Here is a 24,721-nt window from a genome sequence, read left to right as displayed (position 1 = left end):
TTGTTGCCAGAAAATTGGTTTGTTTGGGCTTTTTATTTGTTACAGAACAAGTAGCATAACAAAGTACAAATGTGCAACAAAAAGTTGTATTAGAGTGGAAGAGCTTTTGGAACAGGAGCTATAGAAGGCATTAACATGGCCTTATTTATGGATGAACTTAAAAAAAAACTATTTGGAGGCAGGAAGTAAATGTTTTATTTTCTCTAGAAATGATTTGCTGTTGTGTTAGAGTTTTCCGTTCTGGCAATTTTGTGATTGCACTGCAGTGGCAAAACAGAGAACAAAATAAAAATTCCTGAAATTCTTAAAAGAGTAAAAAAATCTCAGATGGTTGTTAGTGCCAGGCAGAAAAAAAAGAAGATATTTTAGTAGTCTGTCTGGATTTCCTGTAAACAAAGATGAAAGTAATTTTGGAGGGAACTCTGTTTAGAATGGATGGAGATTTTTTTGCCCTGCATTGTTTTATAGTACTGCCAAAAAAATGTAATTGATGGAGGTAAATACTAAAGATAAAATATATTTGTCGTTAACTCTGGGAAATATTCTTTGTCTTTTTACAAAAGCATGTATAATAACTTCAGTGGGATTGAAAAGTGAGGGGCAGACAGAAGTCCTCTATCAAGTCAGGGATAGAGTGCACCTGCCTACCATTTTATTTGGCCTGGGTATAAATAGAGGGCTTTGGACCAGGTTGCCATTAATCTCTCATCTTTCATTATTATTCAGTAATTCAATCCACAAAATACTTTAAAAGTGGTATTATGACCCTTTGATTTCTAAATTATTTTCCTCACAGATCTTTTTCTCCCTGTATGTTTATTGCATTCCTGTGCACATGGAAAGTCTGGGTCTGCTAGCAAGGCCAGAGCAAAGTTTAACAAACAGAAAACAGTTCACCCTCACTTTTGAATTGTAAAGTACTTCTAAAGGGAGGCTGGGCCCTTTTAAACATCAGAGGAGGACTGAGCGTGAACAGACTTTGCAGGGCTGAGTCCTTCAGAAGCAGGGCTGGCTTTGTGCCTGAACTTGCACTCACTGAAATTATGAGAGGTGTGTGAAATAGAGCTATGCTTGTGGTGTGTAAAATAGGCCTCTGAATGGAAATGAAGTGTAGAAGGAGGTTCTAGATGTGTTTCATTATTGTAGGCTCTGGAAGAATTACAGAAGCAAAAGAACAGCCCTTTCCACTCTCCTCCTACTAGATACAGATACCTGCAACTCCAGTAAGAGGATGTTGATCTTAGGCTATCTAAAAGTCAAGACAGAGACCTTGGCTACAAAAACTGTGAGGGTAGTTGTTTGTTCAGAAATGCATTTAGCATTTTATTAGTATGTGCTGGCAATAGGAATGTTCAAATAAAAAATCCCCCAGATTCATCTTCTGTCCAAATTCAAACAACTTGTATTTTTGAAGACCCAGTTAACTTCATTTTTAGTCAGTTTTCACAGGATCACAGAATGGTCGAGGCTGGAAGGGACCTCTGAAAGTCATCTCCTCATCATTTTCCTCTATTGCCCTTTGGGCTTGAGCAAACCCCTGAAAAAAAAAAAATGTGAGCAAGCTGCAAAATACTCTCTCTGACCTGGATGAAACCTGAATGATGTGGAGATTTGAGAGTGAAAAGATTTTCTTGTGAAATTTCCAGTGTACTTTCAGAAAAAAAAAATAGATGTTGGAATTAAGTCCTCTAAACTTTGGAGAGACGTCTGAACTCTGGGATAGTCACCAAAACCAGACTTAAAAAAATAAAGAAGAGCATTAAAATGCAATGAATGTTTATGAAAGTGGCAAGATTGACATCTGTGGAGATCAAACATCTCTGCTTAAGAACGGAGCTGTTGGCAGCATAGGTTCAGTTGGGGCTGGGCTGAGGTAGTTCTTTTCCTCAAATGAACTGTGTGTGCCCTGTGTCCACAACCTTTTAATTCTTCCGTTTTGCTGAAGGTACACTCTAAAAAAGTCTCAGTATTCCCAGTTTAGAGTGTTAGAAATGCCTAGCTGGTGGATTTTATCATTTACATCAGTGGAAATTGTGATTTTGTTATCGATTTCCATTCCCCTTTACTCATGCCTTTGCCAAAACAGGTGATTGAGTTTTACTTTGGTGTCATTCCTCCCAGAAGTCAACTGGTACAATACACATGATGGCTGGGTAGTTTCACCTCTCAGTCTGACCTCTGGTGATCTACACCCATGGCTTCTTCTCCCCACATATGTGGGTGTCTCTTGGAGCCATCTACCCCTAAAATCACAGTTCTACCATCCAAAGCGCTTCATAGATGCACCTAAACTTTTGTAGAGAAAGCTTGCCTCTAAAAATAAAAGGCTAATTCAAGATCTTGTCCTTTTTCTGAGACAGCCAACCCATGTGTCAGCTACTGGAAACACCTGTCCCTTAAGCTTGGAGAGAGAGACTCAGCTCTTCACCCCATTTCATTGCAGTCCTCTACTGGAAATAGATTATGGACCACTTTAATAATTGCTTTCTTTTGTTTGTTTGTTTTCAGTTAATAGGTAAAAACAGAAACATTCTAAACCAAGTTCAAAGGGAACGTGGTCATCTCTATTTCCCCATCCAGGAGAAAAGGGGTAAAATCTGTTTTGAGTTTAGCTATCAATCTAGAAGTAAATTGAATTAAATACGAAAATGTTTGAAAGCCGAGTTGTATTTCATTCCAACTGCACTGCTGATTTAAATGGGGTGGTGGAAGGGGGAAAGGGCTTAAATATTCAGCATTTTTATGATTAAGTATCCCTTGTGCCCCCACCACACCTCCTCTGAAAACAAAACACAAAGCATGTTTGGAACAGCTCGTTACTGCTATGCTTCAAGGCCCCGATGCCTGTTCTATTAAAGCATAGCCCAAAGCAAGGTGAAGTGCTGAGCTGCACCAGTGCATATTAGCACTGTCTGTTTGAATGTGCATGTGTATGCTTGCACATGCACATTAGACCTTGTACAAACATATCACAAGAGCCAGAGCCCGTGCTTTATATGCGTTATAGTGGACTTCCAAGGCAAATGAAGGAAAAGAAAAAAATGTTTCCCAAATTAAAAAGCATGTTAGTGGAAGCAAATGCCATTTGAAGGATCGGTAGGCAGAAGGAGAATAATCCTATTTAGAGTTTTCCACAGTCAGGGAAAGAAAGCAAGTCTGGCCTTTAATTCTGAATTCCATAAGCAGGACAGGGAGGGAAGTGTATCTCTGGTATATATTTCATGTAAGGATTTTGTACTCTACAAGTGGTCTGTGTCACTAATTTGTATAGAATATTCTTTGGTCCTTACAGTGTTAGGCAGGCTCAGCAGGGCGACTGATATACCAGTTGAAACGAGAAAAATGACATGCATAGAGATGAAGGCTGCTATTCACCAACATGTAACAAAAGGAAATAGTATGAATAAGCATGTTCATATTCAGCATACCCAGGAAGTTTTGCATTAACACGAAAGCTGCCATCATCCTGGTGTAGTCTTCGGGCAGTGGTACTGGTTCAAAACCCAGCAGATCTTACTCGCATTCCTGGTGCTAAAGACTTTGATTTGGTCACCTACACAGCCTTTTGTGTAAGGTATCAGATCAAAATACAGAGCCCTGGTTTCAATTCTCAGCTCTGACACTTGGGTTATGTCTTTCTGTTGTCATGAGGGTTCACAGTTTGAGCCTCTGCTGAATGCCTTGGTGCTCCGTATTGCCTGACTGTTGACTTGCAGTCTGGCACAACTGGGAGCCAGCTGTGGAGAAACTCAGTTGGGTGGGAACACAGCAAGACACTGATCTGAGCTCAAGTCTCACCTCCACAAGCGGGATGGATGTAACTGGTTGAAGCCACATGGCACAGCAAATGTGAGCAGACATCCAGACATGGCTAAATAGGAAAGGGTCAACACATCCTGAACTGGGGATTTGTGAAGTGGGAAATGATGAACAGACAGGACAGACAAAGCATTAGGCCAAATGCTGAGGCATGGACTGAATTGTATGAAGGTCCAGCTGAAGGTAACACGGGGGCCTGTGAATACTGCTGCAGCAAACACTACAGGAGGGAGCTGGGGTAGTAGTAATATTTAGGTGCCGTTGAGGAAACTTAATCTCCTTAATATTTGTAAAGACCTCTGGAGCGCACTATCTGCTAGGTTAAACTGCACTGATTTTGCATCCTTTTATATGGGAAGACATGTATTTTTAACATTAAATCTGCTGCATGTTTAAATGAGACATGCTTTACAATGTAATTAAGAAACCCTTCTTTCTGCACAATTGTCAGCTCGCACTTTTCCCACTTTGCTAATGCCTTCAATGCACAAAAGCCATGAAGAAAATCTTTCCGTGACATGATGGCATTACCAGCTCTTTTCAAGTGGGAGGACTGTACTCCTACACAGCAGATTTTCCCTGTGTTGTGGTATTCATGCAGCAAAGAGCTGTACTTCTGAAGGGTTTCTTGTTTAAGCTCTTTCATGCTTCTTGCCTTGGAGACTTCTTTTAGACTTGTAGCCAAAAGGAGGTCAGGAAGTGCTCCGTGCTGCAGCTTCTTTTTCTGTATATGTTTCTATGTGGTTCTCCACAGATCCATGGAATACATTCCCTTCCATCTCTCTCCCTTTCAGAGTAGTTTATGTTTCATTATTTGCAGATGGAAAAATGACAACTTGACAAACAGGGGAGGATCTTTTTATTTAAATCACCGTCTTCTTTCAGGCTCCCATGTAATGCAATGGGGTGATACTGAGAATGCAAAAACCAATCGGATTTTATTTGCCCAGTGCGTGAAAAAATGCACTTCCATGCACATTTCCATGTGAGTTTATTTTTAGCTGTCATTCTGCTGATGGAATTTGACCATCTTTGTGACTTTCCAATTTGGCCAAACTACTGATGCCTTTACTGACTTTGATTTTAGGGGGCTGAGTTTGGCTTCATAAAGTCAGTATTTTCATCTCTTTTGTACTTCTTTTTTCATTGCTAAGCACACAGAGTAACAACCAGGGATAAATTAAATATTGAAAAAGCCACTAGGAATTCAGCAGCCCGAATCATCCCATCTAACCCAAGACACACAAGCTCCATTCCCCAGTTTTGTTTATTCTTTTCCTACCAAGATTTACAGCCAAAACACACTAGCTGTGCTCGCTCCTCATATCCCAATCACAAAACCAGGAAAGACTTTCTTGAACTGAGCAGCACTGTTAAGCCCTTGTCTAACAGTTTCAGATTCATTTAACTGTGAGCACAAAGTTAATCAAGTTTCACAAAGATCTGGGTGTGATCCCAGTCATGTTAGTAGGAGCTCTGAAAAGTGGTAGAGTTTGAGGGCAAAGTCCTGCCTGCTGTTTGTGCCAAGCTTCTTCTCTTGTACTTCTTTCCCTGCTATTACATTTCAGTGCTGTGGGGGAAAGCACTGAGAGCATGAGGTCGTCAGGCAGAACTGATTCAAAATCTTTCAGCAGCAAAACTGAGTGCTGGGGAAGGATGGAGCAGGCTCAGGGAAGAGCTGGCCTCAGAGTGAAGTGATCAGCTCAGGGAACTGAAGATGGGCGCCAGCTGGCATTGGTCAGCTATTACTCCTCCATCTTCCACCTTCGCTGGGCTGCTCATGTGAGAGGGCAGTGCTTCCACTTTCGTCCCCATGAGTGCAGGGCCATTGACTGGCGTGCTTTGCTACCCAACTGGGTGATCTTCTCGTGCCTAATGCCAGCCTATTCTGTAATGGTGTAATCAGGAGCAGCAAGGCCATAGCTGCACCATAGCAGTGGGGTTGGCAGAGCTGAGCTCAGGGGGTATTAATCAAAGAGGACATCCTTCTCCCTTTATGCACTACTGGCCCTTCAGCACAGTGGATGGTCTGACCACTGCATTGACTATTTCATTTTTCATTTGTGTCCACAGTAAGAGATGTAGTACACACAGAGGTCTCTTCTAGCATCCCCGTTTTCTAGCATAGCAACTGAGCTTTGAAGTGACTTGTGTTCATGAAAGCAAGCAATTACTTCATAGCAGCGTATACTGTCATGAGTCTCTACTAAGAGCCAGGAGCAAACCCCTAAACTTTCCTGTATCCTATGTTACTGGAATAGGTGATTTTACAGAAATCGATGTCATGGAATCAAAGCAAAATGCTTCTTTTTTGTCCGTGTTTTGCTCTGAATCATGGTTGTTACTGCAGTATAACAAGAGTTCTGCTGTTATCTTCCACCTTCTCCCCCCAAATATCAACCCATAAAAAAACCTGTCTGGATTTTAGCCACCTGGTTATCGTTAGTTTCTTATTTTAAAATAGCTTTCAAAATAGATCAGACATTACACCGTTAAAAACAATTTTCCCTGTAGGTATTGGATATCAGACAGGGCTTGTAGTAATAACTGATGGGTATCTAGAATAATCTTCAGTATGGACTGAGACTACAAAGATCTGTCAATCACTGCATTTAAGTTTAAACACAGATGATTTGAATTCGTGTTAACAGCATGAGGAAGTCAAAAAGATGGAATGGTGCTGTTGGAGAAAAGATGATAGGATTACCTCTGCTGTTAGCCTTTCCTGCTACTTGTTTGAGATACTAAATCAAGGTGAAGTTTATGAAAAAGCCTACAACGGGGGTTTCTAACTCTTCATTCCTGCTGGGATTTTCCTATTATAAATCTGCTGTCAGAAATAAGTGCTCTACTTGTGGCTTAATTTTATGCAGGCACAAACACCTTGGTTCAACACATTTTGCCAGAGACAATCTTGACTGTCTTAATGCAACAGAGTCCTCATTAACAGGGACCTGTGAAAAAGAAAAATGCACACATGCTCTTTTGTCGTTGGTCATTCATGAGCAATCCGATGAAAACTGAAATAAAACATAAATCCTGAGGTGGTGTGGAGCCGGTGTGGAGACATGAGTGTTTGAATCACACAAGTTATGTGAATTATCCATCTTGAAGAACATTACACTCCACCTTTTGAATGAAGTTTCATTAATGTGGTGGAAAGCTCACAGTTTCTATTTGTTCTGCTGCGGCTGCTGAATTTAGCACTACCCCCAGTGCTTACCCCCAAAGCAAACACCTCTGTTTCGGTGATTTTTCCTTTTTTTATCCAACTATATAACAGTACAGGCGACTAAGACAATGGTTTCGGAGAGGCTTGTCAGACTTGCTTGGGCAGTTCTTTCTCCATGCAAGGGCCATCAAGACAGCTTGGTAGTACTTTGCTGGCTTCATAATGCTTTTGTCACATTCATTTGGAGTTCTGCATGCAAAAAAAAAGTCAGGATCAGGCCTCAAAAGTGGTAAATGCCCATTTGCATATTTCCTCCAAATATTGGCACTGTCTGGTGTACTGGGCTGTGTTTCAAATGTGCACTTAGTAGATTTGTCCCTGGTGTCTGTTATCTTGTTCTCAGGACATAAATGTGAAATTTGCCTTCAGGCACTCAGCACTGGAAGCATGACTTTAAGTTTGTCCCGCCTAAAAGACACTATTAACCTGAAGTTGTAGGAGAGGGAATCTCAGATCACGGGAAAAGAGATCTTGTCATTACTGTGATGAAAGACATCCTTATCCCCAACCTAGTGTGTGCTTCTGTGTTGCTTTAATATCAGAATTTAAAATCCCCACTCAACTAAGGCTGAATCCCTTAGGCAGTGACAGCATTAAAGTCAGGCCCAGAAGGAATCCCTTCTTCATGCAGTGCTGTGAAATTTCAAATTTCAAAATATAATTTTGTTCCAGGTTGAAAGAAGATTCCAATGTACTGAAATGCCACCTGAAGTAAAATTTTGTCTTATTTTCCTGTCTGGTCACTCAACACATGTATGTTTTAACAAAACCAAAATCTTTTCATTTTGATTTGCTTCATCTCATATTTTAAAATAGTCTAAAAGTAAAAAATATAAGAAGTACTTTTTAATGGAAAGCCCCCCCAAATCCATTCAGAAAATGTGAAAACAAGCCATTTTGATATTGCCAGAACTGTCTCTTCATCTTGCTTTCTTTAATATCCCCCCACCCCTTCCACAAGGAAAGTGGTACCATTTTGCAAAAGACTAAGCTTTTACGGAGCTGCACCTTTTTGATGGAATATGGCTCCAGTGTTGCTGGCTTTTGTGATCGGCTGTAGATGGAATAGTCAACTGATGAAATATAGTATGCTTTGAATTATCTCAGCAAAACGCTTCACTTGCAGTAAAATCATTGGCATGTATGCACATTGTGTTTCCTTAGATCAGGATGACAACCTCATTGCTGGCTGGCTTGTGGCATCCCAAGTTAACACGTGTAAACTTTGCAGCTGTGAGCTGTGTTGTAACCAAAAGGAGATGTAGGGGCTGAAGCCAGCAACTTCTTTCTTTTCTTTTCCTGTAAAAAAAAAAAAGGTCCGTGTAAAGATGCTTCTTCAAGTGAAGGACTATGAGGCAGCATAAGCCAGTTTATTTTCTCTCCAGTTTCATGTGGTTCTTCTGACTTAATGCCCCTGTCTGTAGCTGAGAGCTCCCGAAAGCTGGCTGAGGGGAGGGTCTTTACAGTGTTTCAGGAGAAAAAGGAGGATTTTGTTTTACAGGCAGCCTATTGTACAGTGCTTCAAAGCATCCATTTTCCAAAGTGTGACAGATGTAAAGTAGCCACAGAAATGGTTTTCCTGATGAATCTGAACTGTGAAGTCGGAAAAGGGAAGGATATTCCAGTGAGCGGTTGTGGTGCAGTTTAATCTTCCCATGTACGCCAACTGCAGATGCAGTATGCCTGTTTAGACATCTGAAGCTGCTGAAGTCTGTTGAGCTTAAGCACAGAAAAACATACCTGATCCTCCAAGCTGCAGCGGAGAAGCTGGGTTTTAACCATAGCAATTGGGAACTTGGTGGGGCAGGGGCTGGTTTTTAGTTTTTTTTTAATTAGTGTCTTACAACCCAAGTTCTCAGGAAGACCTTGAAGTGTTCATCTGAGAATCCAAATCAGAGGGCATTTCCGTGTCTAACAGGTATCTGCAGGTGGGTATGGCTCTCGGCGTGCACAAACCCCCGGATTGCAAGTAGGGGATTTTTGATATCTGCCTCAGGAAGACCGATGCCAGGGAGGCTGGAGAGGGGCCAGGAGGAAGGAAGAGGCCTTCCTGGGGAGGGGGGGGAGACTTCGTAGCGTGACCCCCAGCAGAACTGGGGTGGGAACAGCGGGAGCGGAGGCGAGGGGCAGCGGGGCGCAGCGGCTGCGGAGGCAGTGAGGGGAAGGCGAGGGTCAGGGCGGGGGGGGGGGGTCAGGGGGGCTCCCAGCAGTGGGGACAGCAGCGCCCGGAGCTGGGCGCTCGCCGGGCAGGTTGCAACAAGCTGCTGGGGGAAACCGGCTTGTGTTTTTTGACAGCTGGTTTGACATAACGAAGGCTGAGCCCTGATCACATGCCCTGGGGGAGGCAGCGGCTGAAGTATCAGCCTCGGAATCAGGAGACCGGGGTTTTATTCCATCGTCTGCAGCTATCTCAGGAGTGAGTTTGGGCGAGCAGCTGATGTGCTTGTGCCTTGGTTTCCCCGCCGCCAAAAGGTTTTGCTCACCTTGATACCCCCGAAACTGAGACACTGGAAGAGGAAGCCTCTACTCTCCCAGCGTGGTAGGACAAAAGCACTGAAATTAAAATATGGCAAGTTCAAAACTGTCAGAGGGAATTCCTTTTTCGCACACGCTGATGCAAATCGGGGCTGACACCAGTGACTAAGGTGAACTGGCGTCAGTGGGAAACAGAATTAAGTGGGGTCTGTTCAGTGCCCATATAAGTAATAAGCACACACTCATAGGGACATGATCCAGCTATTCTTCTGTAGTTTAATTTTTTAATAAAACAATTTTTTGTCTGCCTTTTTAAAGACAAATGTTGAAATGAACCTTTGCTCATGTAAAATGCATTTGCCATATGACTAATGGTTATTTTTAAAGCGCTGAGCAAAGTGTATGCATGTGTGTGTCAGGGAGACAAACAGAGGGAGTCTTTGTGTATTTGCTGTGGTAATTGTTTATGAATATAGTTGTTTTTTCCAATTATCCTTGTAATACATCAGCATTCTTGTCTCCGTTTCCCTCTGTTGAGGTTTGTGTATAAATGTAGAGATTTATGCTGTCAGATATTTCAGTTACAAAAGCATATGCTACATCTTAAGCATTGATTTTTATTCATAAAGTGTCATAGAACAAAGAGAGAGAGAGATTCGTGGAAAAGATGGAGTTAAAAGTTAAACCATGGTCATGCAAACAACTATGTGGCCATACGGCTAATTTCAGGGCCTTGGACTGAAATGTTATTTCATATCCAAAAAATAAAGGAGAAACTCTGAAAGGCCAGAACTCATGCTAATGCCTGCAGGAGAAGTTAAGGCCAGAATCAGGGCTGGAGAATTTGACCTAAAGCACATTAGTGTGGCTTCACAGACGGAGACACAGTATGGAAGTGGAGAATTAATTTCTTCCACAATAGCAAGATTTTGTAATCTTGCTCAAGCAAAAGCATGGTGGAAAATAGGAGAGGTGGCCTGGGGAGTATAAAGTCATTGGCACTTGGAATAAATGAGTCTACGAGTGAAGTCCTAGCCCCTATATGTCAGCAGTAAAAGTCACACAGAATTGGCTTGGTCTACATTATACTTAAGGTTTTAAGTAGCTCGTGCCCAGCTAAGGCAACCGTCTTCTGTGATTGACCTCCAAATCAGGCACTGTGTATATGCCAGATACATCATCTGTGTGAATGTCTGTGTGTGTGTGTTTAATATGAAAGCAGCTTTTGTTTTACAATTGCTCCTAGTTCCATAGGTTGTGGGGACTGGTTTTCATTAACATACTTGGGCTTTTGTGATTTAACACTATTACATGATCTGAGTGTTTGAAAATGACTTGAGCAGGCCCAATCCACAAAGCCTGCCACGCGTCTCGGTGCCCTTTCCCAGGGCAGGAGTCATTTCACACTGCTGGCACGATGTGATTTCTTCCAGCAGCACAGCAGGAAGAAATCCTTACAGGTTTCAGAGGTTGTGAAAACCTGCATGGTTTAGCAACCCCTTCTTCATCCACAGAAACGAAGGGTCTCCGTCGCTTTCTTCCTCAAGGATAACACTACCACGGTTATACTGTAGCAGGATATTTTAAATTTATGCTATTTGGTTTCGGAGCTAGAGGTCTGTAAATACTGCAGTAAGGCTTCTGCTGTTCAATCATTATTTCATGTTGGCATTTTTATTGGAAGGCCCAACCATGGCCAAGAAAAGGAAACTTCTTTGCTTTTCTTTTTGTGTTACATCTTCCAACTGGAATATTCTCAAGCACAATAGAACTGAACATGAGCTTTTGGGAGGGAGGAAGAGGAGAAAAGGGAATCGGCTAGAAGAGATGATGACTCCAGTGGGGTACTCTGCACTTTAGTTCTCTGGGGACTGCATAATGCTTTCAACCAGTGTGATGTTGCAACAGTCCAAAAGAGGAAAGAAGAATCCATGTCTGGTCTAGACTGACCAGAAACTAAAACTGAGGGACACTTTGAATTCTGAGACTCTCACCACAACTGAAAACTGTGCTCAGGCCAAGTAACTGGAAAATCAGTTTCTTGAGTTAGAGAAATGCTTCCCTGAAGAATCGGAGGCAGCTTTCCATTTTAATTGGTAGAGAAATTATTATATTCTGAAGCACTGATTCTAACACTTGAACCAGTGCAAAGGTTTGCAATCAGGGCTGTGAAGAGATTTGGATAGTTTCATATGGAGCTTAGTGAAATGCTATAGTAAAACAAATTTTTCTGTGACATTTTCTTGCCATTTGGATGTGATAGTCTATCATTTGTCACAGGATGGAAAAATAAGATGTCTTCATAATGTACCAAAAAGAAGTCTGACTGCAAACACAAGTCAGGAAGAGGAAAAGGGACTGCAGCTGAGTGGTGAAACCCTAGATTAGGAGATGGTTATGAGAAATCATATACCAGGAGTCCTGAGAATCCCCCGACCAGGAGTAATTGAATGCGGTAATTGTTAAGGAGAGCTTTAAAAAGAAATGTTGAGTAAAAAATTACTTACAGGGTGCTTGTTTTAAGAGGGAAGTGTAGTAAATTTCAGGACAAATTTTTAAGTGGCAATAGTACAGGCACAGCCTATGCTGTAGGCAAAACAAATTTTCTGAACTAAATGACTCCTCTCAGTCAGCCAGGCTACAGTGTTTGTTTTTAAGGTGAAATATGTATTTATTTCCTTCATTGCACCGGTACAAGGACAGCTGAAGCCCGAGAGGAGGACTCTAGGGATCTGGTCATAATGTCTGGCAATACCACCTGCTCCTTATGGGATGAGGGGTGAAGCTCTGCAGAGATTTGCATTGCAAACAAGGGATGGGATCAGAAAACCCTTCTTAGATGTGGCAGAAATATGCAAGTAGTACTTCATTTTGCAAGAAACAAGAAAACTTAGGGCTTTTTCTCTTAGTCCCGCACTTTTAAAACTGGTGTATTATTACTAGTCTATTTGCTGTGGAAGATGTTAGGCTAAATATGTTAATTCCAGGGAAAAGTGCCCTGCAATCTTCTGGATTAAAGTGATATATGTGTCAAACATTATATTCTTTTATGATTAATTTTTAAAACAATATTTTCTTCAAAAAGATTCAGTCAATACACCTGAGTCTGGTAAAAGTAATGTGACTCATACAGCCTGTATTTTATCAATATGTGAAGCCTGTCTTCTACAAGTGTACCACAGCACTTCAAAATAACAAAAAATCAAGGGAGTTTGAAGATGCTAGGCAGTCTGCTCTTGTACTGCTGTGATTTATTCTTGCTCTTGCAGAACTGCAGTCAAAGAATATACAGACAGACCATTTTCTTCAGATGATTAAAAAACGTACAGGTAGAAAGTGAAGGAGGAATGTCACATGCTTCTGTTCAAGTCTTTTAGGTGCTATGGCCATAAGATAGTTCCAGACATTCATTCATCCAATTTTACCCTTGTTTTTCCTAATGTTCTGTTTTCATCTGATGGCCATTAGAAAGCATGACTTCTCTGTACTTCTTCATAAGGACAGATGATGTGTTGGGAGTGTGCCGTATCAGGGATGGGGAACTCTAGAAGGATGACCTGGAGCTTTTTAATGTTCCTGCAATGCACATTTAAGTATCCTTCTGGGTAGGGGGCAGAGGTACCTTGCAGGCATATGCTTCTTGCATGCAGATATGCTTGCAAGCTCAGGCTCACATGAAATTCTCATCTGAATTTTGTTGCCTGTTGCACAGAGCTTAGGCCAATATCTGTTCACCTCTGAGTTTTTTTCAGTATTCAGCACTGAGTAGTCTTCCCTGCTCTGGCTAACTGAAATACATTTTAGGAGGCAGCTGCCTATGGCCAAGAAGAGCCTGCATGCAAGAATATTTCCATCTGGGATGACTAACATGTGCCCAGTGTACGTCCAGTCTCACATCCCACTCTGCAAACAAAATCCACAGATGAATTAATTCTCTTCTTGCTTCAAAGGGCAGTCAAAAGATGAAAGTGAAAAGTTGGACATATTTCAAAAAATTACATTATATGAAAAATAGGTCATTCAGCCAGATTGCGAATCATAGATTTTCAAAAATGTGAAATGTCAAGCAGTCCTATTTGAAAAAATATGTGTTCCCTTGCTTGCTGCATATTTTGCTAGTGATGGAAAGAACATATTCAAAAAGGAAAGAGTGTTTTAACTCCTTCCTAGGATAATGCCAACAATATTCAACTTGTTTGATTCAGGCTTATGTCAATATAAACACAGTGCATTTGTCCTTGCTTAGTTTGTAATTCTTTCCTAACAGAAACATCAAAATTAATTTGAACAGTTGTAAATATAAAAGTGATACAACAATTTCTGGTATTTCATAGTTGCATATATCAAGTCTGCTTCTGGTGAAGACACTTGATTTTACTGAATGTGTCATATGCACGGCTGATCCTTCTCATGCACTGAAGGAATGTTGATGCTGATATAAAACCCCATATAATAACCCACTGGCTTCTCATATATCAGTGATTCAGGCAATAAAATATATAATTGTGATGCTAATTAAATTGCTATTTTAAAGATATGTCTTTAATAAAGGGATTGTTTGTACCTACCCAGAATTAAAAACAGAGCTCTTGGTCTAACTCAGTATAGCTGTCAATACTAAAAACAATACACAGAAGCTGCAACTTCTTAGCTAGTCTCAGAGGTGCAGGTCTGAGGAGGTGTAAATCCTCCACCCAAGAAAAATACACAACATGCTGCCTGCTGTTTAACTGGTGGTACATATATTAGCAGAGCAGAGGCCTATAATTACATAACCCCCCCCCATTAGCTATTTAGTAAACTATTTGAGCAGTACCAGTGCTAACTGCCTAAAACTGACAATCCAAAACTCAGACAACCAACAAAGAAAATGTTGACCCAAGCAAAACAGTATTCATCTCAAGAATTAAAACCCTAAGCCAGTGTCATGTGCAGTCCTCTCAGATGTAATTATTGTATCCTAGTTTGTCCTGAATGTGCCCGGTATGTTTTTATATGCTGTAAAAATAAATACAGTGATTTAAAACCCTGCAAAGTTCAAGTAGGTAATAAATAGTTCAGCTCTGTAGAAATGCAGGGTCTGACTTTCTGAGATCATCTGTGCTCTCTGTGAACATTTGATCCAGTTCAACACATCTGGGCATTTCTTCTGCAGGTGCCAGGGAGTTAGCCATGTATTTACAGGGCTTTCCCCTCCATTTACTGCGATTGCAAAGTGGTGATCTATCCTCATGGAGGCTAAGGCAAAGGCCAGGCATAGAGCAGGCTCATTGGAGCTAGTAGTTGAGCAACACTCGAAAATTAGTAGTTTACACAGAGATTAAACAAAACCAGGTTTGTAGGAAGAAGTCATACTTTTTTATTAGAGCAGCTTCTATAGTTGGAAAAAACAGGCAAGTTTTTAGACAGACAAGACCACTTCTGGTCTGGAACAGAAGCAGGAGTGTTCAAAGCTAAGTACAAGCTGAGAAAAATTGCTCTGCTTTTACTTCATCATGTTAAACAAAGCACTGTTAGGACTGATTGGCCACCTCCCAGAGCCTGGAGAGTCATCAAGCTTTGAGTTAAGAAGAAACGGTATTTGGTCCTGCTATGTCAGTCTATATTAATCCCACATAAGGCTCCACCAGCTTCAGCAGACAAACATCTTTAACCTAAGCATTTAATGATCATTTCCATTGAGGAATTGTTTGTTTACGGTAAAAGGCAGGGTCGCCTTAGTGGGAAGGACTCTAGGCTGAAACTCTGAAGCCAACCCTCTATTCTTCACTCAGCTGCTGGTCTACCGAGTGATCTACAGTGAGTGGGTCTATCTGTGAGCTTCTGCGTGGTAAATGGGCATAACAAAACTGGCCTCTTTGCAAAGTCCTTTGAGATCTACAAAGGAGAAGTGTTACACAGCAGCTATACACTTCTTCATTACTAGCTCTTTTTCATGTGGTTCCTTTAATAGACATTTGGGTTCTGATTTAGATCTTCTGAACAGGGTGTAACACTACTGGTGTTAGTAACAACTCTGTGTTTGCCAAATGTGACTAGAAGACTCCTACATCTGTGATGTAAGCAGTTAAAAAGTTACTTCTTTAAACTTCCCAATGTCAGATATGCTCTTAAATAGGGAAAGGCTATCTGTGTTCAGAAACTACAGGATTGTCTTCATCTCCCTGGACAATTACTGCAATGGCACATCCAATCTGAGCAGGCACATGTGGAAACAAATAACCCTGTAGACACTCACAGATTCTCCAGTAGATGTACCATAAATGTTATCTTTTTCACACTCAAGTAAAACACAGGAAAATTAATGCCAAAGCACTTCCCATTATTCTGTAATGGATGTGTATGTGCACAGTCAAATGTACAAATGCATAACCATACTTAGGCACAACAGCAAATTTATGTGCTATGAAAATGTGTAAGTATGCATACATTGACATTAAATAGTGTGCAATAGCAAAAAACACAAAAAAAGCAAATAAACATTCAGGATGCAAAGCCAAGCAACATTGGCTATTCCAGAATGCAGGTTTCCTGGGCGTCCTTAATTAGCCCTTTTTAATATGTATGATGATACAGTTTTAATTGCATGATAACATATAGGGTTTTTTTTCCGTAACGGATTCTTGTTTCAGTCAGTCAATGGGGAGGCAGTTTTTTAACCATTCTGGTTTTTATCTTCTTCCATTCGGTGCTCTGGCCTCAGATCTTGTGTTAATGCACGTGGTCTAAGTGTTACACTGAGCACAGAAAAGATTAATCCCCTTCCAAGCTTTTGTTTCCCTGTTGCTCCCGTGACAGCATCTTAATATGCCCCAAATCCTGATGAACGTATCTCTGCAACACATCTGTGCAGGCTGAGAATACTATTATCTTCCCAGTATTATTGCCATCATGCAAAAGCACTGAAGCACTGGGGGAAGAAAGGACAAAAACATCAGAATAACTTTCAGTGAAAGCTGAAAAAGAGAGATGTGGGAGCTTTCGCATGCATAGCGTTTCCCTAGCACTTTCTCCACTCTCAGCACTTCTGCATTTCAGGCCCCAGGTGTCTCTTGTTGAGCACCCAGAAAATGAGGCCAAGCACTCAAGAGGGAGGAAATTCCAGAATGATGTCATCATTCCCTACACATGGGGAGGGGGAAGGAGCTAATCGTGCCCAGGCAATCCAAATTCTGGCATTTGCTAACATTTTAGCATTTGGGTCACAATCCTATCATTCTTTTAGCTGAGTTTTTCTGTGTATGTGTATACATTTCTCTGTAAATAAATAAGGACATCTCAACTGTGTCTTATCTGCTAAAAACTCTTGCAGCGCCTTCTCAGTAAAACTAATTTATTCATGTTTGTGCCCTTGGAAAAAGGCATGGCATGTGTTGTAATAACCTTTACTTATTTTTCCTGCTGCAATTAAAACTAGAGAAATCTAAGGAAACTTGTTTTTGATTGTTCCCAGAAGAGGAAGGAAGGGAAGTGAAGAAGATCTACCTTAATAGGTGCTGAAGTATCAATACATCCCCCTGCTCCAGCTGCGCCTCAGCCATTCATTCCTACTCTGCTTTAGAAGCAGGAATGGGCTATAAGCAGGCAAACAATTTGACACCCAAAATCAGTGGGATCGAGGACTTCTAGGGGACAGGGATAAATTTGCTTCACTTCAGTCTGAAAACCCACTACTAAATCTCAAATGCTACATTTGCTACATCATCCCTATCCATTACCAAATTACAAGTGAGGCATTAGAAAGCATAGCATGCTGCCTTAAAAATCCCAAGATTTTTAATTACGTATTGGTTTATTTTTTGTTTGCTGCCTGCAAGTTTTCTCAAAGCCTTCCCTTTCTGAAACTTCCCTGCACAAGCTGACAGGTTGGAAACAGGTTAAAAATGGAAGCTGAAATCCATATGTAAACAGCTGGCTCCAAGAGCTGGTGCTCTAGGGAACGAAAACTTGTAATGCAAGACTCACAAAACTCTTGTGGGAGCTGGCTTCATTAGGTATCTACCATAAGCGTGTCTGTGTGCATATATCTGTACACCATTGCGATCCTATCTGTGTGTGCATATGTACCTGAGGTTAGCAGAGTATTCACTCCCTGCTGCGCCCGTCACTCCTCTCTCTTCTCACACTTCTCATCAGTTCTTTGAAACTGGGCGTGCCTCTCTCCTTCATACATCCCCGTCTCCGCTAGTGCCGCAGACTGGTGGCAGAAGGACCTTTTCTTACCCCTCCTGTGTGTGTACAGCAGGAGAGCTTTTCTCTGCTGACTGCGTCAGATGTTATCTGTCTTTCAGCCAGTGGACACAGCAGTGTATTTACCCTGCCAAACTGAAACGCCCTGGCTTGCTCTCTAAAAGCTCTTCTCTATGGCCCTTCTATATAGAGTACCTAGGGAAACATAATTGTCAAGTGAGGCATCAAAAGGAGGCATCGTGAATACCCTACCTTTTCCCCACTCCAAGCTTCGTGGTCTGAAAAATCCCTGATAAAGGGGTGGCATTTATTAGCAGTGCTTTTAATTCTGGAAATGCCTCCCCATCCATACTGGATTCCTCCTCCCTTCCCAGCCTGGGGAGCACATGGTTATCCCTCCTCCCTGATGGCTGGGGAGCTGAGCTTTCCTCTTCTCCTTGCTGCAGTTGCTAGCAGTAGGGGGAGCGATGGCAGATCTTATGCCAAGATTTCCTCGTTTTCCCAAGAGGGAAAAGCATATCTGCCCATGCTGAGACACTTCCTTACGGTACGTGGCTAAGCCATGCTCTCCAGCCAAGATGTCAGCTAGCAACCTGCGCTCTGTGGGCTTCTGGGGGGAGAAGTCCTAGGGTAGGCAACATGGTGGGAATAGTATGGTGCCTATTACATTACTGAAAACAAAATACAGCTGCATGTTACTGTTAGCTGAATGCAACCTGTCAGCACCAACATCCCAGGAAGCCAGGACTGATTGCAGCCAACCTTTGCAGGAGAAGGTGCCAGTAGCTGAGGAGTTGGAGAAGCATGACATGTTGCCTCCTGCCCGCTTCCAGGCCGTGTTAAGGCGGCAGTGTTAAATCAGGGAGTGTGCCTGGAGAAGCACCATGTAACAAGAAACTGTGTGGTGACAGGCAGATTGCTCAGAATGCCCTGAAGGAACTGCAGCGGTTTTGCTGATGGCCGAATGCCCTGGGTCTGGGACAACATGCATTCTCTCATGCGACGGACTGACCCAGGACACCAGTGGTGCTTGCTATGCCTTGATGGTACATCAAGCTCCAGAATCACTCCAGAATAATTCCTCCGTAGCCCACAGATTTGCTCATCCTAACTGTTAATTACTGTAACTCACTCTTTTAGGACCAGGTCTATTTTCAGTCTTTGTAGTTCACTGAATCCAGAAGGCTGAGCATCCGTACCCTCTCATGAGTGTGAGTGGGTTGGGTGCCGGCCCTGGGCACTAGAGAATGAATCATGTTGCTGTAGCTGGGAAGAAGTAATGAGGGTTAGGTAGGCTTTGAGCCATTTTGGTGCATCACTGTCTCTCCAGCTCTGCTGTATTATGTTTTGGTCTGGACAATCGGAACCCTTGTAAGTTCAGACGGACATCAAGGAAAGGAATGAATGGTTTGCCTTCCTGAATAAAATGAGAACATGTGAATGTGGGAAGAGAGGGGAAGGGGGAGAGGCATTTGCATAGGTCAGGAAAGGTCATTAAAACATCTGGCAGTAGTAACTGACATGTGTCAAATTTTAGTGTTCATTAAATTTGTATTAATGCAAGAATGGTTCTTAAGCTCCAAATGCCACTACTGGTTGCCATGTTCCCCCAGTTGATGGTGATGACTTTTCAGAACTGTACCATGCTTGTTTGCTTGCTAGTGGCATCTGACCTGAGGTCAGATTTCTATTTAACCCCTTCCTGTAGGTCAAAAGACAAATTAATCTGGTGAGAATTGAATTGGAAATGAGGTGCCTGGATAGCAGGTGTCCCAACCGTAGAATAGCTGCCAGGCTGAAACATGTTTGCATCTGTTCTTATACCATCCAAGAAGTCATCTCTGAGGTCAGGGAGATATTCAGCCGACATCTGAGATGGGAAGTTGCCACAGGGAGTGCAAGTGGCAGGTGCCCTGTGTTAGCAGATTATCTTGCAGTCTGGGGGGAAGCGTCTGAGAGTGTCACTCTGAGTATAAATGTAGACATTTCCATTTATTGTGCACTTTGCTTTACCTGTGTTTACTACCAGTTTATAATTGTAAAGAACATACACAATTTCCATCCCCCTTAAAGAGGAGACTCTCACAAATCTTTTTCTTCCTTTTTTTTAGAGGATGAAGATGATGAAGAGATGGTGGAGCCAAAAGCACAGGATGACTTGGAGACGGAAAATCAAGACCAGAAGCAGGAAGTGAAAGAAGGTACTTAAAAAATGAAAAGGATTTTGTTACAGCTTTAAAGGACTGAATCCTGCAAGTAGTTATTCTCATAGGTAGTCTCCATTACTGAGAACACTGTGAAATCAAAACAGTCACCAGTTTTATTGATTCAAAACCATATGAGTGGCATAAAAGCAGAAAATTGTATCCGAGCGACCCAGCTGGTAGGTCTGAGAAGCTTGTGAAAGGCACAAGACTTTGGCTGTTTAGAAGAAGCTACATGTCCTTATAATTTGGGAACAAAGTCAAGATTTTTGGATTCCAGGACTGGTGCTTACTTGTCATCTGGCTCAAATAGCTTGCTTACATGAAAGTTTTAAAATGCAAATGCCAGGCATTCCAGCAGCTCCATAAAGTTGGTTGGTCTTCAAAGGTACTCAGAGTCTGTAACTGCCTGCCTGCTTGAGAGGGGCAAATTTAAACCTAGCGGTGGTCAGGAATCCTCCAACAGAAAACCATTTCACTGGAAAATATTGACTGTCAAAATTTTTGGTAGGAGCTTCCCCCAAGGAACTTAAGGCCAAAGCTGAAGCCAGGCAGGTCCAGCCGTTCTATCAATTTCTCTGGACTGAGACACTCTCCAGGGTTACAGGAGACAATAATTCAGGTTACTGCTTCTTTCTGGTGCAGACAAGAGACACGTGTCAAAGTGGTGCGTGTCAGCACTGGACACAGTAGATATGCTGGGTGTCTCTTGTTTACTTCTCTTGGACCTGTTCTAGCTTTCATAATGAGAAGAGGGATGTGAAATTTGGTCTTCCTCATCTGGGAATTTACTAGAGTATTGGCTATTCTGGTATGTCGCCTTGAACAGTCAAAGCTCACCCCTGTGTGGAGTGGGGGAAAATTGCTGAAATATCAGCAGCTCCAGTGTGAGAGGAAATGAGTTTCTTCTCCAGCATTTCTTAGCTCTGTATTGCCAGGGCTGTTCACAACACTGTTTACCCTCTTGAAAGGTAACTTACTTCCTCAGGTAGGGCCTAAGTCACTTCATGCTATGATGATCATCATCAGGATGATTCTGTGATCTTGGCTTTGTTTTTCACAAGATAATCTCACTATGGGAAAAATATGGAGTTGTTTTACAGAGAAGCCCATGAAATCGTTAACTGAGAATATAGCAGTGGATGCTCCTTTCTCATACAAGGGAGCCTGGCAAGATTTACATCAGTGTCCAAAAAACCTGAGTCTGGTGTATAGTGCCCACAGGCACTATCCTCACACACTGAAGTGAGTTGCAGTACTAGCCATGCTGTTTTGATTGTAAATTGATATTTCTTCCCTCTTAAGAGCATCATAGAAATCACCCATACCATAAAGCCTGCTGTGTCCATTGCTTGTTAGGTCCTTGTAGAAACATGGAGGGGGGAACTCACTCCTTCCACTTCTCATCCTCCTGCTTCTCCCACTGCCCCCAGCCACCACTGCCATGGGTGGAGGGGACCAGCGGGAGCAGCCGTGACAGAAGGAACAGGAGTCACACAAGAGTCTGCAAAGGCAGAACTGAAGACATGCACAAGAAACATGGCAACACAGGAGAAATTACTTTTTCCTGAAAATTGCCCTTCCTCCCAAACCTGTGGGGTCAACTCACATATGGGGTCTAGCAGTCACTGGACCTAATACAGTATCTCTTTTACTGATGACGACAGGAAGCCGTAAAAAACCAGCATCACTGCATGCAGTGCATAAGCACTGTCCTGAGTTGCTGAATGTCCCTCTAATATTCAGCTTACAGCTGATCCCACCCCCATACCTCAGGAGAAAGGACAAACTCCTGCATGAAGAGAAGAAGAAAAAATCTAAATACATTCCTGAACTGATTTCTTTCACTTTTTTGCGGGCTTTGAAGTTAGCCTTTTATGTACTTTGCTGACCAAGCACCACTGCCAACATCTTTTATTTCTTTTTGTTCTTTCGTCTTGGGACAGTGCTCCCCTTCCCTGCCTAGCAGACCCCCCAGGAACGGTAGATCAACTGGGCTTGTTTAACACTAGTCTCAGACACACAAACTGCAGGCTGTAAAAGCAAGGCACAGCTTGTTTTAGCAGAACCGGCTTTGTGAGGTGCTAACACTTGACTGGGTTCAAGGAAGAAGAAAACATGCCCATTGCCTGATGGAAAGTGAACTTGACCTGCAGTATGTGTTGCAATGGATAAAATAGTGACGTGCTGATGACTGGCATTAAATGCTATGAATCAAATGAAGTAGTCGTCCCCAAATTGGCAGGGAATGGAGTCCCATTTTTTAGTGTTTGGTGTTGCTCTCTCCCTGTTGGCTTCAGCCCTTTTGCCAACAAAATCCCGTTTTCCTCTCTGTTGTAATCACCCTTCTCATGTTCTGAGCAACGTTCAGAGTTTGAAGTCATCGTTTGTGTTTCATGGAAGTGATTAAAACCATGTTACAAGTCAAACAGGAGTTTAGAAGAACATTTCCTGTCGGTGCTGCACTCTGTGTGCCTACTCAGAATTAATAGCTTTTTCTGCAAATTAGCACATAATGGGTTAAAAGCATGTTTATGTTGGCATTAAGTACTCTGGCTTCTTTTTCTCTGCAAGGCAAGACAATATTTTGCAAACTTTTTAAAGAATCTCTAATAGATATTATAGTGGCGCCATTCACACTGCTATATAGTAGTTAAGGCTGTGTCAGCACTTCCATTATGAATCCTGTTTTTCAGGGATTTATAACCCAGCCGTAAAAATTTGCTCTGGGCTGAAATTTGGTTTCAGCTCAGGGAGCACATTTTTTAACAGATTAAAAAAAATCAGCATGGCCTTTTTTGAGTTATAGGAGTGTAAGAAAAAAAACCATGGGAGAGAGAAGCGCGGGGAGAGAAAGGCAGACTTTTTTTTCATGAATATAACTCAAAAATAGGTCAGGATGAAAAATAAAGCTTGGATCCAGTCTGTTCACTCTCCCTCTCCCGAAGCCAACAGGACAGGAGTGCTCTATTTTTATAATGGTATTTTAAGAGGAAATGTGATTTTTTTTTTTCCTCTGTGGTTTATAGGTAGTCCAATTTAATTCTACAGACATTTATTGCATGCTTAATTTCCTCATCTTCCCCTCACACACCCCAGCATTGCTCTGCAGGGTTTGGTGGCATTATTCAGCAGTCACGGCTGTTTGCAGGGTCTGACCGTAGTTCTGGACCTGTCTCAGCATCACTGTAAGGCACACAGTGCACCTGCAATAGGGCAGCCTGTCTGGCACAACACCTCTTGCAGCACTTCAGTGCCATGGAGGTACTAAAGGCAGAGGAGCAGCTCAAGCCCCCCCAGAGTGTTTCTGGAATGGGAGGTGAAGACCTGGCTTGTTGACCGTTTGAAGCATACGAAGCCTTGGGACCCCGTTGTGTTTCTTCCATGGGGCTGCCTGTTGTCACCCATGTCTCAGGTGCACGGTCGCCCCATCGTTCTTGGAAGAGCCGAGTGTGGGATACCTGCTGGTGAACTGCGCTGGACTCTGCCTCTTTCCAGCCTCTCCTGACCACGTAAACGAGAGACTGGTCTCAAACTGTGGCATCAAATGGGTTGGGGCTTTCCACCACCAGAGCGCTCTGGAGCTCCACCTAAGGTGCCTCTTTGTGTCGGTAGAAACCACAGGAACAGTGGGACAGGCTGGATCTTGAAAGTGGCCCTCAACCTGCATTTATCTGAAGCCGTGGATATATCCACAGAAACTTGCATGAAAGGCTGTGGTGGGGGAGTCTGGGATCTGCAGCTTCAAAGTACTGCTGTGCGCCGCTCTTGCCCTGGCCCTGTGCATGGGGCTCGGGTGTCCACACAGCAGGCTGTGGTGGGGGAGATGCTTTAGCTCTCGCCAGCTCAGCCATCAGCATCGGAGGAGCAGGATGAGGTTGCCGGCTTTGCCCCTGTGATCTCTCTGAGGTTTGTAATAGCCTGTAACACCACGGTTTCACTGCCGCCAACACCACAGTGAGCTCAGGTGTGCCAGCCCATCCCGATAGCCCGGCTCAAGTGTGCTCACGGATGGTGCTCAGCACAGCCCCTGGAGAAGGAACAGCCCTGCCTGGCTTCCAATTTAAGCCTCTGGACCCTGCTACTCCAGAACCAAAAAATGCCTAAATGCACCTCAAAATCTCCCTTTATAAGTTCAGCAATTATGCCATGCAGGGGCTCGCATCTTAAACCCAACACAACCAAGGTATGACATGTATTGAACCATGATACAGCACATATCAAACCAGAATATGGCGTATATCAAGCCTGACATGAATGTGAGAAGAACAATTAAAACAAGAGGATCGCAGGCTAACGGCAGACAAGGACTAAAAGCTGCTGAGAGCCACTTAGCACCTTGCGGTTCTGACGCTGAACATTTCTACCATCCTCGGTCGTCAGCACATCTACAGTTTACCTGGGTTTAAATACATGCTGAAAGAAATAATACAGCTCTTAAAAGGGTTTTACTAATCTCCTTCTGTCTCTCGTTATATCTCTGGGCTCATAACAAGGCTGCTTCCTGCTTTACTGTTTTTATTAGTTCGCCCTTTCTTTCATTCACTTACTCTTTCTGTTCTTTTTTTTTCTTTTTGCTTTTAATGGACTTCATTTCTTTTGTCATGTTTTTACAATTGCTTAGGTTCCAGGAGAAAATTTTTTATATTCTGTTATACTTATTTAAGTGTGGGTCTTTTTTCTGGTTTGGGGTTCTTTTTTAAATATCTTTTTGGCTTCCCTGGGAGAAGACTCGAATCCTGGTATTTAAATATTTGTGAATTTGATCCTGCACTGTTATCACAACTATTTATATTATATT

General features: G+C 42.5%; 1 protein-coding gene across 1 annotated transcript in view; it reads left to right on the top strand.

The window, feature by feature from the left end:
• Positions 1–24,721, top strand: part of DYNC1I1 (dynein, cytoplasmic 1, intermediate chain 1) — a 181,552-nt gene that overhangs the window by 72,022 nt on the left and 84,809 nt on the right. Inside the window, exon 6 of the mRNA XM_010562430.1 lies at positions 19,828–19,917. Coding sequence (XP_010560732.1) covers positions 19,828–19,917 — 90 coding nt within the window. The remainder of the gene's footprint in view (positions 1–19,827; positions 19,918–24,721) is intronic.

This window comes from Haliaeetus leucocephalus, unplaced genomic scaffold, assembly GCF_000737465.1.
Source record: "Haliaeetus leucocephalus isolate CR32 unplaced genomic scaffold, Haliaeetus_leucocephalus-4.0 Scaffold0, whole genome shotgun sequence".
In the NCBI taxonomy this organism is placed as follows: domain Eukaryota; kingdom Metazoa; phylum Chordata; class Aves; order Accipitriformes; family Accipitridae; genus Haliaeetus; species Haliaeetus leucocephalus.
Note: the sequence above shows the minus strand (reverse complement) of the source record. Positions and strands in the feature narration are given on the sequence as shown.